General features: G+C 37.8%; 1 protein-coding gene and 1 pseudogene across 4 annotated transcripts in view; both read right to left on the minus strand.

The window, feature by feature from the left end:
- The window catches only part of DIP2C (disco interacting protein 2 homolog C), a 534,437-nt gene that overhangs the window by 175,177 nt on the left and 342,032 nt on the right, over window positions 1-17,228 (minus strand). For all 4 annotated transcript variants that reach the window (XM_004454050.4, XM_004454048.4, XM_004454049.4 and 1 more), the window contains 3 exons: window positions 10,939-11,073; window positions 5,509-5,628; window positions 4,157-4,354 (listed from right to left, as the gene is read on the minus strand). In XM_004454050.4, the coding sequence (XP_004454107.1) occupies window positions 4,157-4,354; window positions 5,509-5,628; window positions 10,939-11,073 (453 nt within the window). The remainder of the gene's footprint in view (window positions 1-4,156; window positions 4,355-5,508; window positions 5,629-10,938; window positions 11,074-17,228) is intronic.
- Window positions 7,188-9,127, minus strand: LOC139438994 (U3 small nucleolar RNA-associated protein 25 homolog pseudogene; annotated as a pseudogene).

The raw sequence follows: 17,228 nt of genomic DNA on the forward strand, positions 1-17,228 counted from the left end.
ATTAATATGTGATCAATGAATAAGAAATAAACTCATCTCTCTAAATACAACATGTCCAGATAATACCAAAGAGCTAGGTTGTTTGCACTTCTTTTCCCTTCAAGGCAGAGAGAGGTATGTCAATTTTTAACATCAAAGTGCTCAAAATTTCTAATGAAAGCAGCAACCACCAGCTGGTATAAATGTCACTTGCTTTAAGAAATTAGCCATGATACTTGTTTGTCTTAAGCCAATTACACAACTGATTTATATATGGTATATACCTATAACAAGAGTCAAATTATGTCACCACAAACAAAAGCACATATTGGAAAAGCTACCTATAATACAATTTACCTATAAGCTGTTCAGAAAAATAAAGTTAACATTCACTTTACTATGTGAAAGGGAAAAATGGTTAAAAACGTGCTAAGTGAAATATCAACACATTTTTAGATGCTCAACAGTCTTAATACAATAAGTGATTTAGGTCAATTCATGTCCAAACATTGGAAAGATAAAGAAAAAAATTATTCACCTAAGGTCAATAATAAAAATGAATTTTATTTTCTTTATAAAGGGAACTCTCTCTCTTTTGAATCTTCTTTGAGCTATTTCTCCTTGGTCTAAGAATTGTCTTGCTTCTCCAAAAACAGCAGTTCAATTTGAAGTCCTCAAACTTGATAGTTTGGCTCTACAACAGTAATAATGACCACTAAAACCTAAATAAAACTTCTGAATTAACTGTTAAATCTATTATGATAAGTTGCTCATTACAAATTGTGGAAAATCAATTTACTGCTGAAGAAGGAAGTTGAATGATTTGAGAGATGACACATTTCTTCACCTGTGGGTTATCTGGCTTCACAGTGGAGTCGTCTTCTTAATTAGAGGAATAATATTTGCAGCTCGGAAATGATGGGAAATTGCTTTCCCTGAATACTACCCTAAATGATTGCATGAACTCATCACTTCTCTGGAGCCCAAATTAGGTAAAGTAGATGAAATGTTGAGTCAGACAGACCTGAGCTTGAACAAGAGCTGGTTTGGGATCTACTTAAAAGCTTGGGAAAGTTTCTTTATGTTTTAAAAAACAAATTCTTTTCCAAACATCTCTCAACCTATTTTAGTTATCTGTAAGAGAGACTGTATGCCTCCCTTGGCTGATATACGTACGTTGAGGCAGGTAGCCCAAGGTCTGACACATGGCACCCCTTAAATGACACATTGTCCTTGTCCACGCAGAATGATTCATAATATAAATGGGTTTAAACATTTTCCTCATTTGACTAGTTACTTCAGAGGAAATAAAATACTACTTTTAGATACTCTATTATTAAAAGCAGCAAACAAATCACCATTAGTCAAAATTAGGAAAACAATTATGTACAGACATTCAGCTGCCTCATCTTCCCTAAGAACCTAAGGTAAAATAACTTTTCCACTGAACCACTCAATATTTGTCTCAGCTCTCGCTTCTCAATTTTATTCGTTTTTTCATATTCCTCAGGGCAGAGAATAATTCTTTCCCATAGCTATTCTGATATGTTATTGAATATATTGATAAAATGAAATACTTAAGTTTGCTATAATAAAGTACTTTCAACTATTTCAAATAACTTGAGAATAATTTTGTAAAGCAAATTACATAGTCATCTTAACATATCTCATGAATAGAAAAAGGTAAAACCAGACTTGTAAACAGATGGTTACTTCTACATCACTTCTCATCATGTTTCAGGCTATATGTTTGTTTAAGTCACATATCTGGGCTAGGTGAATCTATTTTAAAGACAAAGTTTCTATTAGTTCTTTTATACACTTGAAGTATATATTGATGGCAGTTATAAAGAAAGTATGTTAGGTACATAATTGCAGGGACATAACTAGCTGAAATTAGTTCAATGCCTTTTGACCACAAACACAACTGGTACAATGAGTCAATTTTCTGGTCTAGCAGAGTTTGGTTTAGGCTATACAACAAATATTGACTAATACAGCCCTATTATTTCCATCAGTTTATTTTTCTGCATAAGTATATCAAGAAATAAATGTCAAATTTTCATTTGCTTAAGCCTGAATGAAGAAAATACAACAGAAAGTACTTGTGGCAGTTTGGTATTGTTTATGAATTCCAAAAGTAGATGTTGGATTGTGTTTGTGAATTGGTCTGTTCCTCTTGGCATATTAGATTGTATTAAATTCAGAGGTTTCAGTTTTACTTATTTAAATTATTATTAGGGCTTGTTGGGAAGGGACTCATAGAGAAAAAGACATGGCAAAGAAATTTAGTTTTGATGCTGGAGCCCAGGGAATACACAGAGAAGAACAACACAGAGGAAAAGAGACAGTTGATTACACACAGCAGAGGCTCTGGGAAGAGAAATGAGCCTGATAATCTACAGTTAACCTTGTGAAGAGAAGAAAGCAACTGAGCCCTGAAAATAACGAGCCCCAGTGAGAGAGACAAGCCTTATACCAGCCTACAGATGAAATCAGAAACTGGGCCCATGGAGCCTTAAAAGGGAGAAGGAAGGCTAAACCCTTGCAGATGTCGGTAGCCATCTTTCTCTCGCCCGTGGCAACAGACTTTGGTGAAGGAAAGTAACTTACATTTTATGGCCTTGTGACTGTAAGCTTCTATCCCAAATAAATACCCTGTATAAAGGCCAAAAGAGTTCTTGTACTTCGCATCAGCAACCCTTTTGGCCAACTAACACAGTACTCATTTGCAAAAACACATATATGAGGAGAGCGGGGCATAAGGGAATCCCTTATATTTTATAATGTAATCTAAGTATCATCTAAAAATAAAAATATATTAAAAAATACATATATCAAAAGTAATATATATTTTTCTCTAATAACCTAAGAAGCAGAAAGCCTGTATCTTGAAGTAATGCAAAGGAGATTTCTTATCCTCACAACATGTTGCCTCTTTTTATTACAAAAATTCTTCAGATATTTCTGAATTATTCTGTTTAATTTGATCATCAGAAAACAAACCGGCCTCTTTAGAAACTCTAGTCCAGGATTAACATGAAGTCAATGAACTACTGGTATTGCCACTAAAAAGTATCAGTAGAAAATGATCCAACTTGATTATTATAATACTACTTTATTTCAAATAAAGTGAATGGGGGTATATGTTTGCTTTTCCAAATCTGTAAATCTCAAATAGTTAAGGAACGATTTCTTGGCATTTAATCAGGTAAGTCTTTACCCCCAAACAGAAGTTTGTTGTTATTTTAATGGCTTATAACACAACTTCCTTTGCAAGAGGTTATCAATTCCCAAATACAAAGTAATTATTGACTGAACAACTTTTGTTGGGCTCTTTTGAAGAAATAAACTTTTTCCTCATCTGTAAACGAAGGATAAAAAGATCTACTTCATAGGGCTGATAGGGAAATGAAATGAGATAATTCATGTTAATCATTAATATGTATTTAGATGGACACATATTAACACTTCAGTGAATGATTTAAAAAATAAGATATGGATCTTGTTACTAAGGAACTTAAACTCTGTTTAGGAAGGGATAATACAACATAATTATAATTTAAGGAGCTTTGTGATAATTACTATAAAGAATCAGAAGTATAGCCACTTAGGATACTGGAAAAAAAATTCTACCACTGGTTGGGTAACTATAGGAAGGGATAATACAACATAATTATAATTTAAGGAGCTTTGTGATAATTACTATAAAGAATCAGAAGTATAGCCACTTAGGATACTGGAAAAAAAATTATACCACTGGTTGGGTAACTAAAGAATGCTTCAATTGGCATTTGAATTAGTCCTCAAATTATAGGATGTATATAGCAGAAGAGTCACATAAAATTCAGGATTTTAAGTCTGAAAGAACTGAGAGGGTTATGCTAGATCTCACCTAAATATCAAAAGATAAACGTGTGTTAAGAAAGTCCAACAAAGCGATTTTGTGGGATGGCTAGGATAGATGACTTCATGTCTTCTTATATTAATGTAAGAATAATAAGCTCTGGGTATATATATAGGAACATGAAATGAGAGCACGAAAAGACCGCCACTGAATCACAGCGGGGAAATAAAAAGCCTCCAAAAAGTTAATAGAAAAGCACTGGTAAAATGCATATATAAAAGTCTAGTCAGTTCAGATATAAACAAAAAAAATAAAGCCTTATATACTTACCATAAGTAAGGATGTACAGTGGTTTTCCGTTTGTGTCCATAGTGGTTAAGCAAGGGGCCTTTGGTGAAATGGTCCCCCATCGCTGTAATGCAGCTTCTAAAGATGGCGGCCAGTTTGTAACCACACCCAGCTGCTCCCCACGCATTGCCAGCATCTGGGCTCCTTCTGGCTTTGGTTGATTTGGATCTGGTTGTTGAACTAAATGAATTCAAATACAAAAAACTTAAAATACATATATCCATATTAGCATTACTTTTTTATTCTTTTAAAGGAACTAAGAGATTTATACTTAATGCATGTATTCATTAGCTGATAAAAACATGCACATAGTATTGTCTAAAATCTGGGTTGTGATTGCTATAGTAGCTTCATGGATGTATAGGAAGCATCTAATTATTTATAATTTCTAAAACATTGTCAAGATAGAGAACTTAGGTAGATCTGAATACATTCACAAACAGACATCAGTTAAAACTCTGTACTTTAACATATCGAGTCTAGGATTGAAACCTGTTTAAAAATTTCAATTAACTACATACGTTAATAGTTTTAGATTCCAAAGAGTTCAAATCTTGCTTAGATACTGAGATACACATTCAATTTTTAAATTTGCTAAAACTACTATGACTAACAAGGGTAACAAAAGTATTTTCTTGAGTAAAACTGAAATAAATACCTCATAATGAAATATACTCTGTCCAAATGTCTAACTTATGAGAGAAACAGATTATTTCTCCAGTTTTGGTTTTCCCATAGTTTATGACTGAAAATTTCCACTGGCTGGCCAGAATATCTGCCATGTCAAATTTGTGGTGTGAGGAATAAGAAAAAAATGTAGTTTGGGTTTGATAGGATAAGCAGGTATTCTTTCTTTATTTGAACTTTAAGTTGTTGGTTTATAAAAAGCTCACAAGCATTCAGGGTTTAAGATGCCAGGCATTTATAAAAGAGAGATAGGAAAAGAAGATCCAGTATGCCAAGTTCTACTCTGCCTTCCTCTTTTTCAAACTATTCAGAGAGAAGTGTTTTGCAATGAGTTCAGATTCTCTGCGATTTACTTGCATTTCTGTAATCTTACCCTTGGCTCACAGAACAAAATTATATTCTGCTGAGGGTGATGTAACAAATAATCACTTTGGATATCTTTCCAACTGCACTCAGTACTTAACGAACGTTTAAAGTATCCATTTGGGAACAGTCCCTACATTTTCTTACCTAGATTCCTGTCACTTTAATGAATGCCAAGTTTATTGTTCTTAAGAAAAATACAATAACCCTTGTAAAGAAAATATCATTATATCACACGGAATTTGAAAGAAACAAGAAAAGGGGGTGGGGTAAAGTGTTTTTACCTTCTAACAATTCTTCAAAGTCATCAACAAAGAATTCTCGTAATGGAGGTCGTTTAGGCCTTTTGAGGGTATTGACAAGCTGTTGAATTTTTGCTGATACTCGGCTACTTACTGGTACTCCTGGAAAAAACAGGAACAGTGAGACAGATAAACTGGTTTTAAATGCCATCATAGTTTGAATTACGCTACCACATTACAAATACGCCATGAAACTAGAGCTCAATGCACTCTCTCTATGCTTGGCAAAAACAGGCTGATATCTGTCAATACTGGATCACCAAGGAAACCTAAGATGATTGTTTTCCACTGTAAGTACAATCTAGTGGATAGGCAGATTCATAACACAGTGATCCTGATTTTAAGCTATGAAAGAGGATGAAGATAAAGAAGAAATTATTCTATTTTATGACTTTAATAGATGTACTGGTTCTATTGGAAAAAGCTTCTGGAGCATGTATTAGTCTTGATCCCACCTCTAATTCTTAAAATTGAACTTAACACTGGCAAAGGGTAGGTTTCTCATTACATTGTCCAAAACCCTAGTCAGGGCTCAGAGAACTGATGAAGCAGTGAATCCCTTCCCCACGTCCCTGTCTGTCCTAAGACCACTAGTGTTCTGCCTCACTGAGGCCAAGAAGACCAATTGGCTGGTGAAGCGGCACTCGTGTTTTGTAGTAAAACAAGTTGGGTTATGTAGTGCCTGGACTACCATTCACTAGTGGCAATTGCCGCTACCCAAACACATACTGATGAAAGCAAGCAGGATTCTTGGTGAAAGCCTGAAATAAAAGATTTCAGTTTCTACAATTACCATGTTAAGGCCCTTTCCTCTTACTAATAAAGGCAGTGTCATTCATACATGTTTTCAGGGTTCTATACACTCCAGTGAATATTTAGGCAAAACACTTTAAAATTGAAATATTATTCACCCATGTGTGTTGAGAAAAAAAAATTATATTTATTACTTATGACAATGAATGTAACATATTTTGAAAAGTGAATAAACTGAAAAAATCATGAAAGTTTTAAAATTTCAAAATATAAAATGTAAATACATGAACAAGAAAAAGGACAACTTTAACCAGATCAAAGGAACAATCTTTGCAGGCAGATTTTATTCTTGCTGAAAGGTACTAAGAAAGTACACTGATAAATATGGGTTTAGTAAATACAGCAGAATCTGAAGAACAATTGCTTGTTGTGGGTCATTTCCCTCAATAATCCCAAAGGCAAAGCCCTCCTCTTCTATTCTCTACTGTCTGTATCACAAAGAACACATCTCAACTTTTGGAATGATTATGAGAGAATTCAGGGAAAATTTTCTACCAAAACAACAAACACTTTTTTTCCTGAAAGAACTTAACATTGTACTAAATTAGAGGAAAATCATAAGAAAAGCATTTTATGGTTCACAAAAAGATTCAGAATTAAAAGTTTCCTTCTATGAACTTTTTGGAGTCCTTCCAGCCTACTCTTGACCTCCAAAAGATATGATTTACCAAAATTTGGTTTATATTTACTTTCAGGAACATATGACCTGAAAAGAAAGAAGTATCAGATAATGCTTGTGCTGCCCAGTGGTCTTCTCCTGTTTCAATCCTGCTCCCTTATTTGTAACCAGAACAGGGTTCAAAGGGCACAGAATTGACTGTTCTGTATCATGCTGCCACATACCATTTTCAGTCCAAAAAATATATATATATATATCCTTTTTCTCCAGTAATAAAGAGGTGGACATTCTTATTAGACTGCTCCCCACCAACCATGGCAGCTAGCCTCTGGGCATCGTACTTGGAGTAGAGGACAGTGCAGGTGCATGTGGCTTCTCCTCTGTTGGTGGCTTTCAGCATGTTACAGATTTTGCTGTAGAAGTGTTGGGATATGTATGTGGGCAGTTCATACAAAATCAGGTTTCTGATGCCTTTTATTTTACACTTTGTAGAAATGGGAGCATTCTGTGAGGAGCAGAAATGCTGCTCTCCTTGAGGGAAGAAGTGTCCAGCCCTGGAGACACCAGACTTCTGGGTGCACTCGCAGATGTGGGTGAAGTTCAGTTCCTTCTTCTTGAAGTAATTTCAGAGATGCACAAAGTCAAAATAGAAGGGGACATAGGTAAGTGTGTGCAACATGACAGCATCATGATATCTTGGCAAAATCTCGTTCACAAGTAAGTTAAACCTGGCATTGATAACCAAACTAGGTTTTAGGCTTCCATCCTCTGGCCAGGACATGCAGATGGAGCCTGTCATCAGACATTCCTCACGGCCCTCTAGCCTTGCACACTGACGCAGCACTTGCTTAACACTGAATTATTTGGGCATCCTGCAGGACCCCGAACAGTAGTATCTGGTGATGGTGCTTAGACCAATTATTCAAACTCTACATCCACACACACAAAAAAGGTTCACCCCATGTGAGTCCAAGGGCAGCTGGCTCATGCAATTCATCAAATGCAGGACATGCTTCCCCATTCTGTATCACGTAAATGTCAGCTGGTCAATGATGAGCAGCTCAATAGAAGACATAAAGTCAAAATCTCTTTTTTCCTCCTCTAGCGATGATGGCCCTTATGCCCAAATGAGAGTAAAATGGCCTCTCAGAAAGGTACCTTGTAAGCCCTTGATCCTTGAAATTATCATTATCAACCACTCTGAGTTTCTGGCTTCAGTGTCTGGTATTGTTGCTCAGCACTTGGGCATTAGCTTTGAGGATGTGATTCGGCATATGCAAGCAGTACACATGGTGGATCTCTTCCCCATTTTTCAGGGCAGTTGGAGAGCGGTGAAGGGGCTACTTGATTTTTGGGGGACCAGATAGGAACTGGCTGTTGGTCTTGGTCCAGGTATATTCCAGAGGCTTCTGGAGATGAAGTGTCTTTAAGTCAATATCCTTTGGGGGCTTAAATATTTCCAACTTCTAAAACTTTGGATGAAAAGAGAAGCTGACCCAGGGTGGGACATTTTAACAGACTGAGTAGTTTTGGAATTTGTGGCAACAGCTTCAATTTATTTTTCTTTTACTTCTTTGTTCACATGTTGTAGAAATGGATCTTGTGATGCTATCAGAGAATAACTGCCTTTGTTTTCGTCTTTGAGAAAACTGATTTCCAGGCTGAACAGTTACGCATGTTTTGCATCTGTGACCTCTGCAGGTGATTCTCACGGTGATGTGCCAGGGGAGTCCTTCCACATCTTTTCCCTCGGAGTCAGCATTGATAAGGCCACATTCTCCAGCATTTCAGTAGACTCTGCTGCTGGCTCTTCTTCACACTGACATCAGCATCAACATCTTCACCACTCATTTTGGCCACATCTACAACAATGTCTTCTTCCTCTTCTTCCGCCTCTTCTTCAGAAACATTCTGTAATGTAGCGACTAGTTCCGGACACTTTTACTGGTTCATCCTCTGCTTTAGTCTCATAACTTGAAGAATCTGAACTTTGACAGTTGATGGATTTGTGGTTTTTCTTCCTTTCTAGAAACTCTGCCACAGAAGGGATGTTCCTCACCGAAACCCCAAAGATGATCCTTCTGCTTTTAAGCAGGATACTGAGCGGCTGGCACTGGCTCAGGTAAATGCCCATAGTGAAAACACCACTATACCCACCTTCAGGGTCATGTTTTTCCAGGACGTTGCTCCATCAACCCAAAACATTTTAATAATAGGTAGTCTCAAGTGCTTTATAGGTACTTTCGGTATTGAGATATTGAATTATATCTTTTATATTTGGAAAATACACAATCCAGAATTCTATTTGTGAATCTAAACATAACTTTTCCATTAAAGAGACTCCCACTTAATTTCAGTTCAAATATCCAAGACCAATGGTTCCCAAAGTTAGTTTAGCATATTAAGACTCACCCCTGGACCTGCCCCTGACCTTAGGATTAGTTAATTCCAGGGTGTGATCCAGAATCTATATTTTAACAAGAGACCCCTGGTGATTCTGATGCAGGAAGTCTTCACACTCTGAACTACACAATATATGATTCAGGATTTGCCTGGGGGAACAGAGGCAAAGAAGAAGGATTTCAAAGATGATAAAGGTATTAAAATGATTATGACAACAATGATCAATTTAATAAATAATAGGACTAGCAGAGGAACTAGAGCAAGCACTGAAACTGGAAAATTCATAGAAAAATAAATCATATTGGAAAATCAATCATATTGGAACCTGGAGTAATTTCAAATACATTAACTGGATAGTTCATAAAAACAAGTAAAACTTTTGTTCCGCTGTGATCATAACAAAAAAGGGTACTACATGTCAGAGATTGGAAGCAGGCTTTCCTATATATATATTTTTAAGGTTGTATTTATTTCTCTCCCCTTCTCTCCACCCCACCTCTCACCCCCAATGTCTGCTCTCTGTGTCCATTTGCTGTGTGTTCTTCTGTGTCCACTTGCATTCTTGTCAGGTGGCAGTGGGAATCTGTGTCTCTTTTTGTTGTGTCATCTTGCTGCGTCAGCTCTCCATGAGTGCGGCACCACTCCTGGGCAGGCTGTGTTTTTCACACCGGGGGCACCCCTGCGTGGCATGACACTCCTTGCGTACAGCAACACTGCACATGGGCCAGCTCACCACACGGGCCCGGAGGCCCTGGGTATCGAATCCTGGACCTCCTATATGGTAGGCGGACACTGTCAGTTGAGCCATGTCCACTTCCCCTATTCTTTTTCACCTCTAAATCACACAGGTAATTAAGGGAATATGAACATATTAAGATACATGACACAATGAAATTTTGGTCACCTTTCTTGAAAATAAATTCTTTCATTAGTAGGTGTTCTTATAACTTCTAAGACCCAAGGAAGGACTCAGAGTTCAGGAAAGTAGAACAAAGCATAAAGTTCATGTTCAAACTTTGCTACTTTGGACTGAGTAATAGAAATAGCCACTGTAATCAGAAACATGCCAAGGGTAAAGATACAAGAAATAAAGAGGAACTTCTCTACTGCTTGGTTTTCTCAAGTCCCACTTCTCCACTGCTTGGTTTTCTCAAGTTCCCAATATACATTCTCGATTATGGAGGGAAAAAAGATAGTCTTTCAATGTCTAATGTACCATACCAGCTGGTATCTGTCAAGTCTTTTGTTTTATGTTTAACTTCATCCTGCCTTTCAAAGTAATTGTTCATGGTCTCAACACTTATACTCTAAAGTCTTAATAGCTGAACCAACAATAGCTACTCATTAGCAGAAACATCAGAACCTTTCCTCATGACTAATTTCTGCAACTCTTAGATTTTCCTTACAAGGAATAAATTTTTACAACTTGATAAATTAGATTTATCTAATTCTAATCAGATTCTTTATGAATCTATTGCATATCTAGGAGAAACACACCCAATTGTGGGCACAGAAAAGCAAGTTTGTAGAAATTAGAGTTTACAAAGAAGGAAAAAAATATTTGCCCTAAGACATACCATCCCCGGTCTCCATGAGTTCAGCATTGCCATACTTTGGTGCAGTCCGTGATGTGGTCAAGCCTTGGGGTCTTTCTACTTGTATCGAGTGTTCTGAGGTGTAAGTGGTTACATCAGGAGGTGCAGAATGATTTTCTGTAAAGACACAAATTGTGAAGTTTTCTGTCTATCATGATAGTTATTCCAAAAACTAAGTAAATGAGAGGGTATCCAAAAAATGCCACATCCTAGAAAGAGCTCTAATAAACATAGATCTATTCTTTTGTATACCAGCAGATAAAAAGATTACTCTTAATCAAAGTCTGCCATAAAAATCTCAGTATAAAGATTAACTATAATATGATCTTTAAGATAAACTTATACTACTCAAAATGGAACAAAGTTAGGTAAAGTTTCAGACATGTCCTAAGAGAAGCCACCACACAATGAGATCACCGTAACATTTTACCTAAAATGATGTGCTGAAGGGGCCAATGAAAAGAGAGATATGAGTTAATGTGTTTGTTCATGGAAGAGAGTAATTTATCTTGTCTATCATAGTAGAGGCAGTTAAGTGTTCAGGATCTAAAGTCAGAAAGCCTGTGACTAGAATTCCAGCTGTGCAAATCCTAGAGCTCTTTGTCTTAACCTTTCTGTATCTGAGTTTCTTTTCCAGAGAAATAGTAACCACTTTATTACTTGTTTTAGTGCAAATAACACTGCATAGTCATTCAAAAAAGATGTGTTTAAAATATAACGTGCATTAGGTGCCATGCTATGCACAATGAGTTTTCAGTAGTCGCTTCTATAGCATTCATTGGTGATAAAGCAATGAATGGTTAAACAGGGAAAGCACAATTTTTATATTAAATAGAACATTAACAGGGTGCAAAAATTGAGAACTAGCAATGCCATTTTATACACCTTAATTTCTAACAAAGGTATTTTCATTCATTAATCCTTATTAGATAGAAACCTTTCAAAGTCACCTTTTTTACAATTTCAATGATAAGGAAGTATATATTTTTTGTATTGTTACAAGTGACACAACATAATAAAAGGCTTTTCTTCTCTGGACACTGCTCACTTGCTAATGTTCTTGATTTAATGACTCAGGTTTATCTATTTCCCCCTCCCCCTCCCTCTTACAGCTAAATCCCATCCCATTCCCTCCTTTCAGATACCACAAAATACAAGTTAAAGTCCAAATCTCCTTTTCCTTTATAATTCCAAGGCTTCACTATAAAAACTATGTTTTCCCCATTTGCTTTGCTTCTTTTTTTCATTTCCAATACTTAAATTTACTATTTTTCTAACATAGGCATCTGTAATTGGGGTGGAAAAGAAATGATAGCTGCCAAAAATAGATCTGGAGGTGAGTTTACATAAATTATACAATCTTATACGAAATGTAACATATGATTGGGGAAGTAATTAATCTGTATTCCTAGATTAAGTAAACCTCAAATCTAGTAATTTAGGGGATCAACTCGTCCAGATCTACGTGAAACTTTCCCAGGAGCCCCCTTGGCAAACTGAGACAGTAGGGAGGCAACAGGCGTAGCGGCTAAGACCTTGAGACCCTGAGCTTTCAAGTCAGTCTGCCAGATTGAGCCCTAGCTCCACTGCTCACCAGCTGAGTCACCTTGGACAAGTTATGTAATCCCTTTCTATGCTTCAGTGTCCTTTTCTGTAACAAGGAGATGATAATGGTGATATTACCTTATAATGCTATAGTGCAAAATAAATATTTACAAGCACTCAAATGTTGTTGTTAGTTACACAAATACTTGTGAAAGAGATTTGAAAAGCAATGTGCTATTAAATGAATACAATCACAAATAAGCAGCTTTCTTACAGGGTTCTAAGGTCCTGGAATGTTTTGTTTTGTTTTTGTTTTTTTTTAAAGATTTATTTTTATTTATTTAATTTCCCTCCCCTCCCCCGGTTGTCTGTTTTCTGTGTCTTTTTGCTGTGTCTTGTTTCTTTGTCCGCTTCTGTTGTCGTCAGCGGCACGGGAAGTGTGGGCGGCGCCATTCCTCGGCAGGCTGCTCCCTCCTTCGTGCTGGGCGGCTCTCCTTATGGGTGCACTCCTTGCGCGTGGGGCTCCCCTATGCGGGGGACACCCCTGTGTAGCACGGCACTCCTTGCGCGCATCAGCACTGCGCATGGGCCAGCTCCACATGGGTCAAGGAGGCCCGGGGCTTGAACCGCGGACCTCCCATGTGGTAGATGGACACCCTAACCACTGGGCCAAAGTCCGTTTCCCTGGAATGTTTTTATGAAACATAATAAGTGGCATCAATCTCCTAAATATAGACCATTCAGCAGTTCTCTTCTCCCTTTTCCTTTTTCTCCATGCTTAAGGGCAATTTCTTAGATCTTAGCCCAGAAAAAGAATATCTTTAAAAGGGATGAAATAGAGGAGTTAGAAAAAGAAATCTAAGTGGTCCCATGAGTATCAAGGGGAGGGAGGAAGGTAAGGGGCAGGAGGCTTTATCAGATCAATAAGGTGAAGCAAAAGAGGGAAAAAGAATAATTCAAATAGCTTCTTTAATGATTTTTTTTAAATTTATTATTTTTAAAAATTTATTTCTCTCCCCTTCCCCCCTCCCCCAGTTGTCTGCTCTGTGTCCATTCGCTGTGTGTTCTTTTCTGCTTGTATTCTTGTCAGCAGCATCCAGAATCTGTGTCTCTCTTAGTTGCGTCATCCTGCTGCGTCCGCTCTGTGTGTGTGCAGGTCCCATTCCTGGGCAGGCTGCACTTTTTTTGTACTGGGCGGCTCTCCTTACGGGGCTCACTCATTGTGCATGGGGCTCCTCTACGCAGGGGACTCCCCTGCGTGGTAGGGCACTCCTTGTGCACATTAGCACTGCATGTGGGTCAGCTCATCACATGGGTCAGGAGGCCCTGAGTTTGTACTTTGGACCTCCCATGTGGTAGGTGGATGCCCTATACGTTGGGCCAAATCTGCTTCCCATCTTTAGTATCTTAAATGTCACATGTATTCCTTTCATCCTCCCCATATGCACTTTTGCCAAATAGGCTTCACTTTTTGTTTCAAAATGATCTAATTCTCTGAAACTCTGCACCCTCACAGTTAGTAGTACACACACACTGGAGACCCATATTTCAAATGCAAGTATAATAGATGCTAAAGAATGATGAGAAAAGTTCAAATTAGCCACCAAAAACAAAAGCTGCTAAGACGTGAGTCAACTGCATTTTTATTTTATTCAGACTTAATTGAGTGTTTAAGTTATGTTGGATCTGCGTTATCGATATCCAATCATTCTTTCTTTTGGGTGGCAGGAATACTGCAGTGTTTTTACTTTGAAGTTGGGGAAAAATAATGATTCCAATACATCTGGTGATTAAAAAATAGGAACAGTGGCAGCTGGGTGACTTCAAAGTATCTTCCAAATTTATTTATGTCACCTACCCTCCCTTCTTCTTTTCAAACTCCTTGCATATGCCATCACTGCAAGACCATAAATTCCAGCAGCTGGCTTCTGTTAGGGAGCCAGGGAAAATTCTGCTGCTGTAGGGATATACTTTGTCCTATTTTATTTCGATACAGAGCAGAACTCCAAGTATTTAACTAGGTTACCTATCTTTTGAGGAGTTTTTAAAAGGCTTGTATGTAAAAGATACTCAAGAAATATTTATTGATGGTAAGAAAATGCAGAGTCAGGCTGAAACAGGTTCAAAGGTCTGCTCATCAGCCCCAGGTATGATGCCGATGAAATCCAGAGTATCAGGAACGTCTTAGGAGATTAAGAACTCTCATCATGGGGGGATGCATCTTTTGAAAATGATTGCCCATTGTGCTTTACATCAATTTCCCAAAGTACTTTTGTAATCAAGAGAAAAATGACTGTCATCCTTCAAACCATATGTCAAACGATATCTATACTGCTTTCCCATTCACCAACCCCACCTCTACAACAATCTGTAATTCCTTTGCTTCTTTTCTCCCACTAATCTGTTAGCTTTCTTACAGGCTAGGTTTTGTCTTAATCTGTCCTCACATCATTATTCTCAGCAGTTTAGACATGGGTTCCTCAAGAATCTGGATCCACACAAAAGGACAACTAGAGGGTGTTTTAGTTTGCCAAAGGGGTGCCAATGCAAAGTACTAGAAATGGGTTGGCTTTTATAAAGGGGATTTATTTGGGTTAAAAGCTTACAGTTCCAAGGCCATAAAAAGTCCAAATTGAGGCACCATAATAGGTGCTTTCTCACCAAAGCCAGCTACCACATGTTGAAGCAAGATGGCCATGGATCTTGGCCGAGGTCTGAGCTCAGCTGAGGGCAACCAGGCATAGATAGGGCTTGTCTCCTCCAGGCCTCCTCTGTCTCAACTGCTGCGCATTCTTCCTGAGTTCAGCTGCAAGCCCTTGGGCAAATGGCTTGTCTCTCCCTGGGCCTCAGCTCTTTGAGCCTCTTGGGGGCTTTTTATCTCTTATGCTGCTCCATGGGCCCCAGCTCTTGGAGGCTTCCTGCTTAAGTGACCCTTGAGTCCTCTCTCAGAGGGCAGGGTCAAAAACTGTGGCTTCTTTTTCCGGTATCTGTGTCTCTGCCTCTCCCTTTTTATCAGACTCAGCAAAAGGACAGAAATTCAACCTGAGTCATGCCTAGTGACACAGTTGAGTCAAAAGCCCTAAGGCAATCTTATCAAGTAATCAAAGGGCCCTGAACCAAATTTAATGCAATCAAAGAGCATCACACCCACAGGAATAGATTAGTTAAAAACATGATCTTTCTCTTTTGGGTATTCACCAAATTCAAACTGCCACAGAGGGTCATGTAATTAAACTATCTTTTGTAAGTATAGCTGCAAGTTTTGTTATGATTCCATTCTTAACACAGGCAATTCCCTTATCTTACTCCCTGACATTCCCTCCTCCTACTCTTGGGGTTTTAATCCATTACTTGTGCCAATTAGTAATGGTCTACCCCATGTGTTCAGCTATACCCCAGCCACGACAAATTTCAGGGTACCGGTTGGCCTTTCCTCTTGAACACTGCCTTGATAATTCCATTTGCTTCCTTGATTTGTTTCCATTCTAATTACCTTGCAACTCTCTGGCAAGTCTCTGACTCAGTCTGATTCCCTGTTGGGTATATAGTTATATAATGTCCTACTAATACACTGAAGCTTTACTACCTAGTCTAGCCTACTGTCTGACACATCCGATGTGCTCAACAAATGAGTGAATAGTTTAAAGAATGAATACATGAATTAAAAAATTAAAGGAAACTTGATAACTATAAAATGGCTCCAGTTACAACACTGGCTGAAAGGAAACATTAATAATTGGTAGCCCCAATGGTCCAATGGTGATACATCCTAATTTTAAGCCATGTAAATGATTTTTCAGTCCCAAATAGCTTCTAAACGAAAAGAAGAAAAATGAAAAATCTGGTTTTAATATGGAGAGATCAGTGTGCTTTTGACCCACTAACTGACATGGATAATGAATAAAACACTCAGAGGAACTTCAAACACTGACTAATTTGAATTTCCTAATGTTTCATACATTAAGAATGTCTAATTCCAAGTTTTCTGCAGTGAATTATACAGTCATTGTTCACTGAAAAGAAAAAAAAAGAAAAATGAGCCTACCTGTAAAGGGAGTACCTGTGATACAGCCTAATCAGACCACCCTAGTAGATGTGATCACTGTTGTCTTCTAGAGGGTGATGGAAAACCATGTACCCCTGATGAGAATATGGAGATGAAAAGAGAGAGACAGGCATTTGCCTGTTAAGACTTGGATAGCTCTATGTCCAGTCTGCATGGCCTCCCCCACAGGTTCAATTTTTGGTACACAGGGAGGCTACAAAACCACTCGGATTCACAACCAAGACATTCACTGGAATTACAAGAGCACAGGCTGGTGAAGCTTCGTTTCTGTCAAATGCAAATCCCCAAAGAAAATATAACTGCATTATACATAATCTAGATGAAAGATGACTCAGGGTAAAACAATCTGGAATAATAAGGAAAGGAAAGAGCGATCACACTCATGGGAGTCAAAGAGCATCCACTTTTGTATTAACATGATATAAAGAAGGCCAAATCCTTGTCTGGTTTTATTTCTGGAGACTGAATACCTTGACCACTCACTGCACTAAAGCCTTCTTCCATTTGCAACTAATTAAGCAGAAAAAAAGAGATTGGAGTTTTCCTCCTCAGTTTCACTAGAGTGAAATCTACTTTCACTAAAGTAAGGAAACAGACCTTAAGTGGGAAAAATAAATGCTATCTCATCAAAAGTGACAAATAATATACTTGAGGATTCATT

The sequence above is a fragment of the Dasypus novemcinctus genome, chromosome 5, assembly GCF_030445035.2.
Source record: "Dasypus novemcinctus isolate mDasNov1 chromosome 5, mDasNov1.1.hap2, whole genome shotgun sequence".
Taxonomy (NCBI): Eukaryota; Metazoa; Chordata; class Mammalia; order Cingulata; family Dasypodidae; genus Dasypus; species Dasypus novemcinctus.